The sequence below is a fragment of the Taudactylus pleione genome, unplaced genomic scaffold, assembly GCF_031769625.1.
Source record: "Taudactylus pleione unplaced genomic scaffold, aTauple2 ptg000186l, whole genome shotgun sequence".
Classification (NCBI taxonomy): Eukaryota; Metazoa; Chordata; class Amphibia; order Anura; family Myobatrachidae; genus Taudactylus; species Taudactylus pleione.
In genome coordinates, this window is record NW_028284588.1 from 12,318,841 (window position 1) to 12,337,277 (window position 18,437).

Sequence of the window (18,437 nt, forward strand, 5' to 3'; positions counted from 1 at the left end):
AATAAAATGGGCTTAGAATACAGTACACAATCCAGAAACACATATCTGCCATAAGGGTCAGTTTGGACCGCAGTAAAAGAAAAAGGGACAGATTTATTAATAAGAATGGAGACACCCCTGGATGATGAAGTATGCGAGGAGTGATAAGCCCATCCCACCCATGGTCTTTTTAGAGCTAGTACCTTACTCCCAACCAAATGCGTCTCCATTAGACAAGAAATATCAGGCCCATATTGCTTAATCATTTTAAAGACCAAAGAGCGCTTTAAACGATCATTAACCCCCCGGACATTCCATGTTAAAAGTTTCACCATTGTAATACATTGAACTATAAAGCATAATTGAAGTTACCTTAAAAATAGTGTGGTACAGAAAAAATAAAAATAAACATTTGTAAGAAAAAAGACTGGACAACCCATCCAAAACCACCCCCCACCCTGTGTACCCACCCAAACTTAGGCATACTTAAACCCAAAACTAAACTAAACTACACTAAAACCCACAGGATACAACTACTCGATCCTTATAGGCGTAAAAGGTACTGGAATAAAAATAACCACCAATGCAACGGAACTCTCCGGCCATATTTTGACCGAAATATCAACATAAACAACAAAAGAAAAAGAAAAACCCTACCAGGAAAAAAATATATATATACCCAGTAAGGGGAGCGGGACATAGAACAATATCCAACCAATATCACAACATAAATATTATTATAGAAATATAAATATTGGAATATCAGAAAAAGGCCTATTTAATGTCGTAATGACACTAGCAAATTTCTGGCCATAAACAAATATAATCAGCAAATGCAATCAGTACAGTCATTCCGGTGCCATTTGCCTGTTCCCAGGAGATCTCCGGTCCAGTCATGCCGCAGCCTCCCGTGGTGTAGAGAAAAATTTTGACTCTCCATCCGCAACCACTCGCAGCTTAGATGGAAAAATCATAGCGCACTGAAGATTTAAATCCCGGAGACGACGTTTTATTGGAAGGAATTTAGCTCTGTCTTTTTGGACATCCATTGCGAAATCAGGAAACATAGAAATTTTTGCACCGTTGCGTTCCAGTGGCCCTTTAACTCGAGCCAATCGAAGCACAGTATCACGGTCCTGGTAATGAAGAAATTTGGCTATAAATGTGCGCGGTGGAGCGCCAGGCGGCAGGGGACGGGTAGGGATCCGATGCGCTCTCTCCACAGCAAATTGGTTAGTAAATGAGTCTCTGCCATATGTATCCCCCCCAACCACTTCTCAAGGAATGTTTCAGGTGAAGACCCCTCCTCTCTTTCCGGGAGACCAACGAACCGCACGTTATTGCGGCGCAGTCTGCCCTCCATATCGGAAATTTTATGCTGCATTGCGGACATTTGGGATGTCAGGGAGGCCACTTGAGCCCGTAGTGGGGTCTGGGAATCTTCCAGATTAGATAGACGTGTTTCTGCCTCCCCGACTCTTTCGCGGACCTGCTGGAGACCTTGATGAAGAGAAGATATATCGGATTGAACTTTCTCAATCTTATCTGCCAATTTAGTCTCGCAGGAGGTAACTGCTTCCAGCACTTGTTGCAGCGTAACTTCTGGTGATGAATCTGACCCAGATGCAGCAGGGGGAGGTGGGGTCACAGACTTGGATGTACCCTGGGGATCACAACACACTGGGGGCACAGGAGTAGAGGAACGGGCAAAGCGTTCCAGTTTTGCAGCAGCAGCAGCATGACCTGTTTTCCCCATAGTATTAATATAATGTAGGAGAATAATGTAGGAGACTAGTTATAGTATATAAATGCACAGGTAGTGACACAGCAGCAGCAACAGGCAGAGATTCCTCCAAACTTAGAAATCACTTACAAGGAAAGAAGTGTTGCTGAGTCCCACAGTTGCAGAGCTGACAGTTATCCACACAGAGCAGGGAGAAATAGTGATGTCTGGCAGAACTCCGTCAGTATCAGACTCAGAGATAACCTCCCTGACCCTGACTCTAAACACAAGCCAGGCAGGAGAAGCAGACCAGAAGCTCCCAGCAAAGCCCCCTTGTCAGGCACAGACAGGCTGCATAATACAGAAGCCAACAGGAGAGGAGAGGCCTGGGTGCAGCTCTGGAATCACAGATAGGCAGGCCCAGGGAATGCAATGGAGGCCCTCAAGAGCCACTCTCCTCACTCCACACAGCTCCAACCAAGTCAGCAGGTTCCTGGCAAGGTATGTGAGAGACAGCAGGGTAGTAACGTTGATATAGGGGTCTCAGGAGGGTTAAGCAGGATTATCAGCCGGAGAGCTCAGAGTCCCTGTGTCCTACACTATTGCTGCCGTGGCCACGCCCCCCCACGAACGATTTTTTTAATGAAAAAAAATCCTGTCCCAGAATAATGTCATGCAATATCATTTGTCGTTTGCAAAAATCTGTCATGTACAGATATCTGTCACAGCAGCCCCAGGAATTTTCAAAAGATAAATCTTTTGTCTTTCAGAAAGATCTGCTAGTGGATAGGCCCCTTAATTGTTGCTAAACACACTGATGGCATTGGTTACAGAAGGATTTCTAAACTTCTGAATGTTACAGTGAGCACTGTTGGGATCATAATACGGAAGTGGAAAGAACATCATTTTCACCATAAACTGGCCACGACCAGGTGCTCCTCGCAAGATTTCTGACAGATGAGTGAAAAGAATTATCAGAAGAGTTGTCCAAGAGCCAAGGACCACTTGTGGAGACCTTCAGAAAGACCTGGAAGTAGCAGGTACAATTGTTTCAAAGAAAACAATAAGTAATGAACTCAACCGGCATGGCATGTATGCACGCTCAAAATGCAAGACTCCATTGCTGAAGAAAAAGCATGTTGAAGCTCGTTTAAAGTTTACTGCACAACATTTGGACAAGCCTGTGAAATACTGGATGAATATAGGGCCTGATTCAGAGCCGCTCGTAAGCGTCCGCTCGTTCGCTCCGAGCGATGTTCGCACATCTGTGCATGCGTATGGGTTTTAGTAAGCATGCGCGAACCAATCAGTGCGGTCGAAAATCGTGTGCTCGCAAAATAGCGAGTGCTTGCTAATTTGAGTGACAGGATGAGGCGTTTGTGGGTGGTAACAGGGGAAGGTGCTTGAAAACGGGGAGTGGAGATCCGAACGCAGGCGTGCCAAACGGTCAAAACGGGCGTTTTAAGGGTGTGCATAATTAACAAAGCAGCGTCATCGACCACGTCAGTTGGGTGTCTTTTAGCCAGAACTGCTCGCATGATTGCGGTAGGAAAATGCAACCACAAGAATAGCGAGCAGTTCATTCGCCTTTCGATGTACTCGATTAATCTAATAAATAGCGGAGATGACGTATGATGCGAGCGGCCAGGGGGCGTTTTTTACAAAAAAACGTCCGCATGTTTCGTTCGCTCGTTCAGACATAGAGGCGTCAACAGACCGCAAAGAGCGAGCGCTCAATTTAAATAGCCAGCCCCTTTTTCTGGACGAGCGAGCGCAAATAGCGTCCGGCTCTGAATCAGGCCCATATTCTGGTCAGATGAGACCAAAATTAAACTCTTTGGATGCCATAATACAAACCATGTTTGGAGGAGATATAGCACTGCACATCACCCCAAAAACACCAACAGTGAAGTTTGGAGGTGGGAACATCATGGTGTGGGGCTGTTTTACAGCATACGGTACTCGCATACTTCATATAATTGAAGGAAGGATGAATGGAAAAATGTACCAAGACATTCTTGATAAAAATCTGCTGCCACCTACCAGGATGCTGAAGATGAAACAAGGGTAGACATTTCAGCAAGACAATGATCCCAAACACACAGTCAAGGACACTCTCAATTGGTTTCAGAGAAAGAAAATAAAGCAGCTAGAATGGCTCAGCCAATCACCTGACTTAAATTCAATTGAAAATCCATGGAAAGAACTAAAGATCAGCGTTAATAGCAGAGGCCCACGGAACCTTCAAGATTTGAAGACTGTTTGTGTGTAAGAATGGGCCAAAATCACACCTGAGCAATGCATGCGACTAGTTTCTCCATACAGGAGGCGTCTTGAAGCGGTCATTATCAACGAAGGCTTTTGTATAAAGTATTAAATACATTTCAGTAAGCGTGTTCAATACTTTTTTCCCTGCGTCATTTCACATTATTACACATAACTTAATTTATGGACATCTATGGTTTGATTCCTTTGCCTGTGTGGATTGTATGGGTTGTATGGGTTGTTGCTGACATTTGGGGAAAATTTTATTACAATAGCCCCATTACAAATATATTTACTGAGAAATATGTTGATGTGTTCAATACTTATTTTACCCGTTGTATATTTGAATAGATCTATATAAAGTAAATATTCATATAAGAAATATAAAAGCAAATGTACTGAAAAAAGCAATAATGTTTGAAGTTAGACAAATTGACATAAACCATGATCTGTAAAGTGACCCCACAAATAAAACCATGTAAACAAAATGCCACGCTATTTATGAAAATTTAAGTAGCATAGATCTTTCCTTATCAATATTTGCAACACCCATAAAGCAACTTTGGATCACATTTGTGGAGTTATGATGGGCCTTATATAATAGCCTGCAAGATACAAGCACAGGCGCGATTCCAGCGTATTGGCTTGTATTTTTAAAGAAGCAATAATAAAAATGAGAAACGAACCTGCCATTGTTTTTTAAATTATTGCCTCTTTAAAAGTACGGTCTAACTTACTGGATTTACAGCTGTGCCTGCAGCTTTCAGGCTATTACATAAGGCCCAATGTGTCTTATTAAACTTCCTCCACAATTTATTATAGGCATTCCACTTAACTACATATTGTTGCTTCATCTATGCAATAACTAGTATATAAAACATTTGCATTTCACAGTACTAATTGTATTCAGCAAAGTATTCCCCTACAATTTAGGTGTATAGTAGTGGTACACTCACATACAGAAGTGTCCAGATACATCTATTCTCCGTGCGCTACAAGTCGCGCTGCACATAACGCGGGAGCTCCGTGCAACTTGGTAGTGCCGAGCATCTTTTCATGTGACTGTTTACCTTCAAATGCATCTTATTCGCACAGTGATTATAGGTAGCACGGCGAGCTTCTGCCGATTAAAATGATATGCAGCATGCCTATATTCTGTGTGCGACTGCGGGTGTATCTGCATGCGAAAATAAGAGTTATGGTATAACATACCTACGTTAACTCTTTTTCTTCGAGGTCCATAGGGTCCACAGCGAATACGTTGGGGTATGAATCCCGGTCACCAAACAGTTAAACAAACAAGCTCTCTGCTCCCAGGATGCACCGGGTCCCTCGTTCATATACCCTGCCTCCGGCCCCAGGTAGCCAGTTCGTTACCAAGCTCAAGCAGGCGAAGAAAAAAAAAAAAAGACAAGAAAGAAGAATCAATGCTCTCTAGACCAGTCTCTCATAGAGAAAGGAAATTAGAGAGATACCCAAAACCACAGGTGCGTTAGGGTGTTCAGCAGAGGCGCCCCAGCAAGCCACCCACAAAGGTCCCACTGACCGTGTGGATGTACCTTACTGAATCCGGCACCACCAGACAAGCCTGTGTGTATGCCTGAGAAATTGTCATACGAATCCATCTGTCCAGCGTCTGCTTATCGGCTGGCCATCCACGCTTATGACAGCCATACAGTACAGAAAGGGAATCCGACTTCCTCATGCTGTTGGTGCAATCCACATGAATATCCAATGGAAGCCTCACCTACCGAGAGGCTTGTAGTCTGAAAGCTGGGACCACAATTTATTCATTTATATGGAATCAGGATACCCCTTTTGGAAGGTATCCCGCCCTAGTATGAAGTACCGCTCTATCCCGATGAATTATTAAACGGGGAAGCGGAAGGAAAGTGCTGCCAGATCAGAGACCCTACGGCCGAAGCGATAGCCAGGAAAAACTGTCTTCGCTGTCAACCACGTTAGGTCTACTGATTCCGGGAGTTCAAATAAAGGAGCCTGAAAACCAATGTCAGACCCCACAGGCTATCGGGGGGTCAAAGGGAGGCTGACCCTCGGAACACCCTGAAAAAAATGTTCTAACATTAGGTCATGGGCGATCCTTCGCTAAACCAACCGAAAGTGCAGGAGCCTGAACTCTCAGGATGGCCAGATGGAGACCCCGGTCTAAACCAGTCTGACGAAAATAACACACTCAAGAGACCCTAACCACCCTAGGGTCACATTTTCTCAGTTCACCCCGCTGAACATATGAGTGCCAAGTTTTGTAATAAATGCAGCCAGAGGTAGGTTTCTTGTCCTCTGAATTACAGCAATCCTTTCCCTTTAAGACGGAGGTCTGAAGAACCATGCCGTCCAAGATAGAAGAGGAAGGTCTGGATACAGGAAGGGACCCTGTATTAACAGGTCCGACCTTAGCAGAGGAGGCCACGGAGTGTCTATGGAGAGCCTCTGAAGGTTGGTGAACCAACAGTGTCTGGGCCAAGCAGGGGCTATCAGTATTATTGTTGCACTCTCCTGTTAACCCTTGGAAGGGACAATGGGTGACACCAATATGCCAGTCTGAAGTTCCACCCTACTGCCAGAGCGTCCACAAACTCTGCCCACACTCTCTGGCGCGTATATCCTGCTGGCTTAGGAAGTCCACTTCCAAATTGAGGACTCCTGGTATGAACACAGCCGATCTCGCTGGAAAATGACATTCTGCCCAAACAGAATGTCTGCCACTTCCACCATAGTAGCCTGGCTCCCTCTGCCTCCCTGATGGATGAGGCAATCTACTGCGGTAGCATTGTTAGATTGTACATAGATCGGCCTGCCCCTTTAGCATTTCCTGAGCTTGAACAAGCGCTCCTGAATACTGGGCCTGATTCAGACCCGGTCGCAAGCGCTGATCGCTCACAACCGGGTTGATGGTGGCCCAGAGCGCATGCGCACGACAGAGCCGGCTCTGTATGACCTGATCACCGCAGGGGAGGCAGATAGGACCACCCCCATCTCATGAGCAAATAGCCACCACAAGCATCCGAGAGTGGTCTCTGGCTGACTCATATAAAGGGAGGTTCTCCCCTTTTACATATATTCCCATATATACACATATGCAATACGTTTTTAGTCAACTACTAACAGCCCCAAGGCTAAGTAGGACATCAAGCTCTGTACAACCTGGCCATCCAAGGAGAGGTATACAGGGAGATGAACCAAGCCTCCTGAAAACATTTGCAAGTAACCCACAAGTGTAGGGTTAAAACTGCCAAGTGATCACTTTCACAGAAATATGTGAAGCACTCTCTAACCCCTAACACCTCAGTTTAGGGGTTTTAGGAAGAAAAAAGTAACACTTTCAATAGTAGCATAAGTCACATAAAATCCCTGCCTAAACAATCAGTTTGGCAAGATCTACCTGTACATTTTTGCCTCAAATAGGTACTGAATCACAATCAACAAAAGTTGCTAGGATTCCAGTGTTATACACTTTCCTAGTAATAAGGCATAATCAGGGATAGGCCAATTTCCCTCCCCCCCCCCCACATCAGTACTCAACTGCAGCTGAGTCTTCCTAATTAGGAGAGAGGGGGGATGGGCAAAGCTCTCACCAGTACATGTGAATTACAATTTAGCCCCTATAGCCTGCAGCTGGGGGCAAATTGGAGCACTTCCTTTACAAAGGTAACAATGTAATGTGCTCACCTTCACACATATCTAGTAAATGTGAAGTACCTTTATACTGGCAATCTTTCAGGAAACAAAGGCAGCATAACTCAGCAAACTTAAAGCATTTAAGCAATATATTTGCCATAGGCTCTTAATCAACTACAAAAAGCACACCAGCTTAGTAGGACATTGAGCTCTGTACCCTGGCCACTAAACAGAGGCATTTTGGTCCATAATCTGGGAAAAGGAAACCCAAGGGAGTTCCTGTCCAGAAGCTGGGAGGTTTGCCTGCTTACAAAAGCACATGGGCTTTTGCCACCTGTCTTTCAGACTCTTTAGACATAATAATTACAAATTCTGAGTACACACGTGATTTTGTTTCACCCCAAATACCCACATACCTGTAGCAGAGGTTTATAGGGCGAAAACAGCAGTGATAGGTTACAAGCTGACAGTTATTCAGGTATAAAAGGCAGTACCACACACAGCAATTCAAATCACAGGCAATGCATAAAATACACCTTGTGAGCGTATGCAATTTTAAGCTCTTGTCACTACGAACAGCCCTAGGCTTAGTAGGATAGAGAGCTCTGTATAACCTGATCCAGCAGTAGCGGAGGTATACAGGGAGACTGATCCAGCCTCCTGAGTGTGCAGCAACTGAGAGCACCTGAGAGTGGTCTCTGGCTGACTCATATAGGGGAAGCTGGTAGGAGCAACCCACAATCGCTCTGAGCATGTAGCTAAACCAGTGTGTGGATCGGGGAAGGGGCCGCAGGGGAAAGCGAGCCTCCCCTATGCTGCTTGGACCTGCCCGGTAAACTGACATGGCTGCCGACTAAGAAAAAAACCCCGGCTTGTCAGGCGCTGCGTCATATCCTAGCGGTCTAGTGTAGGAGACAAGCTGTTATGTTCTCCCGACTGCAGCTTACCTCTGGCCAGTCTCCAGCGCCGGAGGCCGGACCGCCGCGTGGCCTCAGCGTCAGCGGCCACCGAGACCACTCTTACCTGTCATCCCCTTGTCCCGGATGCAGTCCAGGGCTCAGAGCTCCTGCCGAAAATACTAGCAACGTTGCGGCGCCGGAGGGGGTAGTTGTAGCAGGTGGCCGGTGTGTCTCCCGTCAGACGCGAGGCTTCTTCCAGTACAGCGCAGACCACCAGCTCCAATGGAGAGTAAAACTCTCTCTTTTAATATATATATATTTTTTTTATTACTTGTCTGCGGGACTGCTCCACCAAACAGGAAATAACTGGCTACCCGGGCCGAAGGCGGGGTATATGAAGGAGGGACCCAGTGCATCCTGGGAGCAGAGAGCTCGTTTGTTTAACTGTTTGGTGACCGGGATTCATACACCAACGTATTCACTGTGGACCCCATGGACCCCGAAAAAGAAATGCTACGTTATAGTGATACAGCCGCATTTTACATGCAGATATACCTGCAGTCGCTCACAGGATATAGGCATGCCGCATATTATTTTAATCAGCAGAAGCTGCTAGTGCTATCTATTCGCATTGCTGTGCGAATAAGACACATTTTAAGGTAAAAATTCATGAAAAGACGCTTGGCACTACAGAGTCACGCCACGGCATAGCACGACTAGAAGGGCTGTTTAACGTGCAATGAGGCTAGATGTATAAGGACATATCTGTATATGAAATATTGTTTCCTTAAAATTTCCTAAATGTTCATATATTAAAATGCAACCCATGCGACTAAACAAATTTACATTTTCTACCAATTGTTTATAATATATGTGGCACTGGATTAAACAAACTGTGGCCAATCTAAACAGATGCCATGTGCTGCCTCATCCCAGTTGACTGATTAGGTAGTAGTGGTTCCTTCTCTCCAAGGTACTGTATAGGCATGAGGGGAGAGGGGATTTAAAAGACCAACTGCAAATAACAAATATAGAACATAGGTAAAAGGTTCATTATTAATCTTGAATTTAGAATTTCCTGTGTATCAGTGAAATGTCAGCTTATTTTAAGCCACTATTTGATAATATATCAAAATACGTTAATTACTTCTCTACAGTATGTTGCAATGTGAAGAGGGACGTGCATTTATAACGTAATGGGCGCGGTTCAAATCCCGATAGCGGAGGACCGGCAGTGAAGATCACGACACGTAAGTATTTTTTCTATTTACTAATCTAACCTCCCCCCCCTAACCCTCTCTTAGGGGTGCCTAATCCCAACCTCCCCCCAAGTGCCTAAACTGAACCCCTCCTTCCCCGCAGCCTAACCCATGTCTCCGGGGGGGGTACCTAACCCTAACCCCCCCATCCCCTAGCCTAACCCTAACCTCCCGGAGGGCTGCCCAGTCCTACCCACCCCAAACCCCCCCCCCCCGCGCCCCTAACCCTCCACCCCGCACGGCTGTACGCGCCCGGCTTACCTTCGATTAGTAAACCGGGTGTCGGGCTCGCGGTTTTGGTCTAACGACAAGCGTCGGGATTAGACAGTCTGGATGCCGACGGTCGGCATTTAGACCGTCGGCATCCCGACTGCATACCATTTATAGCATAGAAGATATAGGGTGATTGACAGCTTGGGGGACTTGCCATGCAGAAACGGACTGTGTGGGTTGTCTGGCTCATGCACACGGGCAGGACCAGTGATATCACAGAAAGTGAAATGACTGAAGTCATTGTTTATGGACGGTATCAGATTTCATCAGAACCCTGGAGGAGCTTCAATAGGGAGGTAACACTTCAGTTTATCACAATGTATTTTGCCTTCATGGTTCATATCTAAACATCTCAAGTTTGGGAGCTAGTCTAGCCAAAATCTAGCAAGCAAAGCATGTTACCCGTAAAAAAAAAAATACATAAATGAATTCTAAAAACTTTACGCACTTCCAGCTGCTGTTCCTTTTCATCAAGGACCTCCTTTTGACATCGCAAGAAGTCCGAAAGCATTCGGGTAAGCTGTTTGCGATCATCTATCTCTGCTGCTAGTCTTCCATTGTAATCAGCAAGCAGCATGCAAGCATCATCAACCATCTTTGAAAGATGATCACCAGAAGCTTTATCTAGAGACAAAAAGGGGGAAAAAATCAATCCAGTAAGTCACAACTATTTGCATTCCACAGATTTATCTATGTACAACAAACACCAAATACCAGTAATCTTTTCCAGAAGTGACACATCTTGTACTTCAACTGGTAAAGAGCCTATCCTCTGACGAACAGCTGCATCTCCAGAAGCTGCATTCTCCAGCTCCTGCAGTGCATGTATGAGATCTGTTGTCTAGGAGAAAGAGGGGAGGACATTCAGCAATGGATGTAAACCCAAGAGATAAACATCTTTGATGCAGAAAGAAATTAAACAGCATTTCTTGGTCTACCAAATGAATTGGCTTTAAACATTAGAACACTAAATAGCAGACATAGGATGATTATTTTCAATTATATTTTGCATAATTTCTATATCTGCTAATTAGTGGTTTTGCAGAGAACTGTTTCTCATAATAGGCAATACATAGAGAAAGTGTTAAAAGTAAACAATTTAAAACTGAGTCAAGTATTGTACATAAAACAAAAGGGGTAAATAAATGTAAAACATAAGATTTTTGTGGGGTCTAAACTGAAGGCCTGATTCAGTAGAGGACACAATTGCTATTGCAGCTGCTAACATGGAGTTAAGCACAACCAGCACCAGGCTTTTCAGAACCTGTCCTGGTTGCCAAAATACGGGGAACAGGAGGAGGCAAGTATGACATTTTTTTTTACAGGTAATCTATTGGATTGTATACTGGAGAAGAGGACAGAATGGCTTCAGGGATACTAGGTGAGTATGTGAGATAGTGTGTGCATGTATGTTTTAAAAAAAATTATATTATTATATAAAAAAAATTTTAATATTGCTTTTGCTGTGGAACTAAAAAGTACCAGCAAGCCTTTAATGCCCTGCATGCTGATACTTGTGGTTCTCCAAGTACTGGCATGCAGTGGAGGCTTGCTGGGAACTGTAGTTCCACAGCAAAACCCAATATTTATATTTTCATATGCACCACACTTTAAATAAATCAACCCGGCACCCACCGCCCAGGGGTGCTGGGGATAGCCCCGGGCTATCAGCCTGGGCCTCAGGTGCACCGAGGAGGGGGTCCCCTTTATTGGTGGGGTCCCCAACTCCCCAGGGATCCCTGGCCTGTCTAGCGGTCAGGGGTGATGCTGCGGCTGGGGGGCCCGGTGAAAGGGCTCCCCTGGCTGTGGCATCACCCCCCCCCCCGCTAGACGGAGTCAGTTGCTGGTTCTGGGAAATACAGGGGGGCCCTATGCATTTTTCCCCCTGTATTTCCAGAACCAGGACCGGCTCAGAGCCCTGTGCTGGTTGCGCTAAATAAGGGGGAACCCTACGTCATTTGTCTCCGTATTTTGGCAACCAGGACAGGTTCTGAAAAGCCTGGTGCTGGTTGTACTTAATATGGGGGACTCCTACGTAGTTTGTCCCCTGTATTTAGCACAACCAAAGCTGGGGCTCCAAGCCCAGGGCTGGTTGTTTTCTGGGTGGCAGGGCCATGCCATTTTTTTTTTAAAATTAAACACAGAAGCAGGTATCATGGATCTACCAGATCCGAGCCTGCATTCTGTGTGCTGCTACCTCCCTCGGGTCCTAGCGCCTGCACCACTGCCGACCGCACCGCTGCTGCTAAAGCCCGCTACTGTCCCCGGGTTCTAGCCGCAGCTGATGCCCGCTACCCCTCCAGCCCCTTACAGCCGGCTCCCGCTGCAGCTAAAGCCAGCTTCTTCCCCCCGGACCTGGCCCCCACTACCGCCCGCAAACGACGGCCATCTTGCTGCACCCAAGTGAAGCCAGAGTTATTACACCTGCTGGAGGCAATTGAAAAGTTCTATCTCTACAATGGCACATTCTTGAGGTAATAGTTTAAAAACTGTAACTTTCTAATTTACCTGAACCCCAAAAGCACGTACCCTGGCACAATAGCTACCTAATAAAACAAACCCCAAGTCTAAATTCCACCCCTACCCTGAGTTTTGCCTTCCCAAAAATCCCCCATAGACTACTGCAGAAATGTTGTCCTAATTGAGAATGTCAGAAAAAAGTGACAGTTGGAGCTTTAGATTACTCCCAAATCCTAATTTTTTCAAGTCAGGTCAGGGATCTACTGGATGGTAGCTGTACGGTGGCAATTTGGTCTTGACAAAGGTCCTCTTAGGATCGAAACGTCGATTTTGTGAAATGACTTGTGAGTAATTAAATGATTTTTCTACTGAATGGTGAGTGCCCAAATTTGTTCTTTATATCTGGACTCTATTGTCTACATAAGCAAAGATAGTAGATTTTCAATAAAGTTCCATCCTTTGGACCTAATATAGTATTCCAATTGTGCACAATTTACAGGAACTGTTAACCCGGATAAGTATCCAGCAATGGGATGAATAGTACGCGCTTAGAACCTGGAGTCTGTACAGTCCGATAGCATTTAGCTACATGCTTCCTTTTGGATGCCATGTTTTAAGCCTGCAATAACTGTCAGCTGCTACCACACTGTGAGACATTTTGCTAATAGACTGTATAGACTCCATCTTCTAAGTGAGTAATATTCATCCATTGCTGGATACTTATCCAGATTAACAGTTAAATTGTGCACAATTGGATTATTATCTACGATCTTTGAATAAGTATGTAATTTGGACAATCACGTGGTGTTGTAATTTATTGCATGAGAGAATTAATTTTATTTTATTTTCAAAGTGTATATTTATATATTATATGGTACAGGTTTTATTTGTAATAATAAGACAAGTTGTTTTTTCACTTTCTATCAACCAAGCCATTTTTATATATATTTCATAAACAATTTTATATTATAGTTCTTACTGACGTAGCACAAAAAATTATTTTAAATGAATTCATAAACATTTGCTCTTTTAACTGCATTTGATTAGTGTTTTTCAATATGCGAATTGTTCCTTATTCTGGGCATGATTCAGATTTTGGAATTGAGTAAGATATAGCAAGTAACTGCACAAACCATGTTGCAATGCAAGGGGTGCAAATATGTACATTTTACAAATACTGTCTGTGCTTCCATGTAGCCCACAAATGCTGGACAGCTTTATTTTTACACTGCAATTTAGATTTCAGGTTGGACACACCTTCTCTGCACATTTTACATCTGCCCCACATGCAGTGCAGCATGGATTTACCAAGATGCAGTTACTTGCTGTTTCTTACTCTATTCCCAAATCTGAATCAGGCCCTCTGTGTGTTTTCCACATTTCAATTAAATGACCATCTCTAAGCCACTAATAAAACAGAATTAAATTAATATTAATTAAATTTTTACTTTGATATGTGCTTACATTAGCATTCTCAAATGCCAGTAGGTATGCAGCCTTGCATGTTTGACTTCTGAAACATCATTGATATCAATAGAATGACATAACTGGCCAAATATAATATTTGCCTGCAGTCCATGTGTTTTCAGGAAAAAAAGTAATAAATTGTAAATAGAAAGAGAAGAGCTATTTTCTAATACAGTATAGCTAATAGAGTATATAACTAACAATTAATAGCAAATAAGCAACTATCTAAAAAGAAAAAAAAAAATGGTAGACTAACCTAGATAACTCCTTTTCTTCGAGGTCCATAGGGTCCACAGGGATACCATGGGGATATTGTGGTTGGAGAGATCCAGGCACCAAACCGTTAAAGCTTCAGCTCCCAGGATGCCTCGGATCCTCCTCCATATATACCCCACCCATAGCCACAAGCATGCAGTTTTGCTAACAAGCCTCAAGGCAGGAGAAGGAAAGAGCAATCGTACACCAGAAACACTGTTACACAAGATGAGGGAATCTGTGACCGAAAGAAAAAATTACCCATGCAGCCAGGTGCGTCCTATGGAACTCAAAGAAAAGGAGTTATCTAAGTAAGTCTACCATAACTCTAATTTTCTTCTTCAGGGTCCATAGGAATACCACGGAGATGTCCTAAAGCAGTTCCACTAGGGTGGGGGATGCTCTTGAGCAGAAAGGAGAACTCGTCGCCCAAAGGAAGCATCCTGAGAAGCAAAAGTATCTAGGCATAGAACCTAAAAAAAAGTGTAGACAGAAGACCACGTGGCTGCCTTACACAACTGTTCAGCAGAGGCACCATGTCTAAATGCCCACGAGTAGAATGTGCTGTCACCGTGCTTGGGACAGGGAGATCAGCCTGTGTGTACACCTGAGAGATAGTCATGCGTAGCCATCTCGCCAGAGTCTTGTTAGCTGGCCATCCTCGTTTGTGAAAACCAGTAATACAAAACGAGCATCTGATTTTCTAACAGAGTTTGTACGCTCCACATAGGTACGGAGAGCACGAACTACATCCAGGGAGGCTTCACCTACAGAAAGATCTGGAGCCTGAAAAGCTGGAACTACAATTTCTTCATTCACATGAAAATGGGACACTACCTTAGGAAGGTAACCCTCCCTTGTACAAAGAACAGCTTTATCCTGATGAAAAATAAAAAATGGGGAGCGACAAGAAAGCGCTGCCAAATCAGAGACTCTGCGTGCAGAAGAGATAGCGAGGAGAAAAAGTGTCTTTGCTGTCAACCATTTAAAATCTACAGAGTCCAGGGGTTCAAATGGGGGAGCTTGTAGCCCTTTAAGAACCAACAACAAATCCCACAGTGCTACAGGTGGAACAAAAGGAGGCTGAACTTGCAGAACTCCCTGGAAAAAAACTTTAATATCTGGTAATGAGGCAATCTTCCTCTGGAACTAGACTGACAGTGCAGAGACCTGCACTTTCAAAGCGGCCAGGCGGATACCACGGTCTAAAAACACCTGGAGAAAAGTCAGTACCCTGGAAATCCTAAACACCTTAGGATCATACTTTCTGACCACTGACCAAAAGAATGCCAAACCCTGTAATAGATGCGGGCAGAAGCAGGCTTTTGTGCCCTAAGCATCGTCATAATTACAAAACTGGAAAAACTTTTTTCTCTTAAGATGGAAGATTCAAGAGCCACGCCGTCAAAGCCAGACGAGTTAAGTCTGGATGCCGGCAGGGACCCTGTGTTAGCAGATCCTGCAATAGAGGAAGAGTATATGGACTGTCTATGGATAGATTCTGTATGTCGGTTAACCGGTGACGTCTGCGCCAAGCCAATGCCACCAGTATTATGGTTCTGCCTTGGGAGGAAGTAAATCGGAGGAAAGAGATACGCCAGCTTCAAGTCCCATCTTACTGCCAGTGCATCCACAAAAACTGCTGATGGTACTCTGGACTTGGACCCGTACCTGGGGACCTTGTGGTTGTGACGTGATGCCATGAGATCTACTTCTGATAGACCCCATTTGTTTACTAGAAGCTGAAACAGTCCCGGATGGAGAGACCACTCTCTGGCGTGTATGTGCTGGCGAATTAGGAAGTCTGCTTTCCAATTGAATACTCCCAGTATGCATATTGCCGAGAAAGCCGGAAAATGATGTTCTGCCCAAATCAGAATCCTTGTCACCTGCTTCATGGCTGCATAACTTCTCGTGCCTCCCTGATGATTGAGGTAGGCCATAGTAGTCGCGTTTTCGGACTGGATTTGAACCGGCCTGTCCTGGAGCAGGTCCTGTACCTTGGCAAGTGCTTTGTATACTGTTCGCAGTTCCAGAATGTTTATGGGCAGATGACTTTCTTGATTTGTCCATCTTCCCTGAAAGGTGTGATGACCTGTCACTGGCCCCCATCCGCAAAGATTGGCGTCCATGGTGAGAAGCACCAAATTTGGAATCCAGAATGGGCGCCCTTTGTTCAGGTGATCCTTTCTTAGCCACAACAGGAGGGAGTGACGAACCTCTGGAGTAAGTAAGATCCTCTGGGACCTTATTAGATGACACTGCAGAAGCCTGGAATGGAACGGAGCAGACCCCACCATGTTGAAGATGGATACCATTGATCCCAGGACCTGCATTGCTAACAGATTGGATACCCTTAACTTGTGTAGCAGCTTGCGTATTTGCAATGATAGAACAGCAATCTTGTACTCTGGCAGAAACACCCTTTGAGTCCGAGAATCCAGGAGAGCTCCCAGATGTACCATCTGCTGCATTGGAGAAAGCGATGATTTCTTCCAATTGATGATCCAGCCATGCTTTTGCAGGCAGGCTATGGTCAATTGAAGATGGTTTTGTAAAACCACTGGAGTCTGTGCCAATATCAGACAGTCGTCCAGATATGGTAGTATTCTGAGATAGGCCGTCAGGACGTCATTATTTTGGTAAATACCCTGTGAGCCGTAGATAGGCCAAAGGGTAGTGCCTGAAATTGGCAATGTTGATGAAGGACAGCAAACCATAAGAATTGTTGGTGGGATGGCATAATAGGAACATGCAGATATGCATCCTGAATGTCCAGGTAAACCATATAATCCCTAGGCTCCATTGCCAAAATAAATGACGGAAAGTGTCCATACGAAACTTTGGTACATGGATAAACCTGTTGAGGGTTTTTAGATTCAGAATAGGGCGATGAGCCACATTCGGTTTCTGAACTAAGAATAGTTTGTAATAATAACCCCTTCCCTGTTGTGACACAGGAACTGGAATTATTACCCCCGCTAGCAGCAGGGAGCGAATAGCTTCCTAAAGGGCCAAAGCCTTGACTGCATCTGATGGAGGATCTGTGCATAAAAACTTCTGGCGAGGATGCCTCCTGAAAGTGAGGGCATACCCCTGAGAGACCACTTCTTGGACCCAGGCATCTGGGTCTGACGCCAGTAATCCACAAACTGAAGCAGAAGGCCTCCCACCCCCCAGAAAAAGGACCGCCCCATCAGGCCGAAGGTTTGTCGTCCAGTTTAGAAGTTGGACGTCTAGCTGGCCCAGACCTCTTAGTTGGTCGCCTTGTAGTCCTGCGAACTCTAGCCGGTTTAGAGGAAGACTGTTCCCTTGCTCGTCCCTGAGGATGAAAGGACCAAAAAACCTGCCTAGACTTTATTGTAGTCGTAGATGGCAGACCTGCTGACTTTGAAGCCGCCGGAGGAGCTATTATTTTCTCTAACTCTGCTCCAAAAAGTACTTTCCCATAGAAAGGTAAGACTTCCAGGGCCTTCTTTGATCCTGTATCAGCTTTCCAGGATATTAACCAAAGGGCCCTGTAGCCACTATTGAAGCTGCTGATGCCTTGAAAGCTAAAATTCCAGCATCAACTGCAGGTCCTCCCAGATAGGAAGCCGCTTCCCGTATATGGGAGATATACATCATCTGTTCTCTGGAAGCATTTGGTAGAGAGTCTTCCAATGCCCTTATACATTCTTCAACAGCTTTGGCTACCCAGACTCCAGTCATAGCTGGATGAGTAACAGCTCCAAATGATGAAAATTTTGCCTTAAGACGTGCTTCTGCGGAATCCTTCAGAGAAGATGGTGACGGAATAGGCAATGTCGCATTTCTAATTAAATACGTCACATGAGCATCCACACCAGGAGATATCTTCTCATTTAGTACATACAGAAGCTGGGAAAGGAGACAACGATGTTATTCTTTTATTCACATAAAACAGTTTGTCCGGGTTACCCCATGCCTCTTCCAAAAGTTCAATGAGCTGTTCAGATACAGGAACCACCTTTCGGTGGTGATTAAACAATGGAGCCTTTCTACTATGAGCTGGTTCATAATCCTGAATATCTAGGATTGATTTAACCTCCCTCACCAAAGAAGGAACATCCACTGTGGACGGATGGTCCTCCTCCCCTGAGCTAGACCCTGGAGAGGAACCTTGCACATCATCTGATTCCTCTGATGATGCGTCTGTATACATATGTTTAGCAGACTGATAAAAAGATAACATGGCAT

At 44.7% G+C, this 18,437-nt stretch overlaps 1 protein-coding gene across 4 annotated transcripts in view; it reads right to left on the reverse strand.

Annotated features, from left to right (window-relative positions):
• RPRD1A (regulation of nuclear pre-mRNA domain containing 1A) overlaps window positions 1-18,437 on the reverse strand; it is a 149,607-nt gene that overhangs the window by 65,733 nt on the left and 65,437 nt on the right. For 3 of the 4 annotated variants that reach the window (XM_088476342.1, XM_088476343.1, XM_088476344.1), the window contains exons 5-6: window positions 10,752-10,878; window positions 10,486-10,661 (exon numbers count right to left, since the gene is read on the reverse strand). In XM_088476342.1, coding sequence (XP_088332468.1) covers window positions 10,486-10,661; window positions 10,752-10,878 — 303 coding nt within the window. Of the gene's footprint in view, window positions 1-9,382; window positions 9,521-10,485; window positions 10,662-10,751; window positions 10,879-18,437 lie in introns of those variants that run through there. The other variant, XM_088476345.1, reaches the window with a different exon arrangement.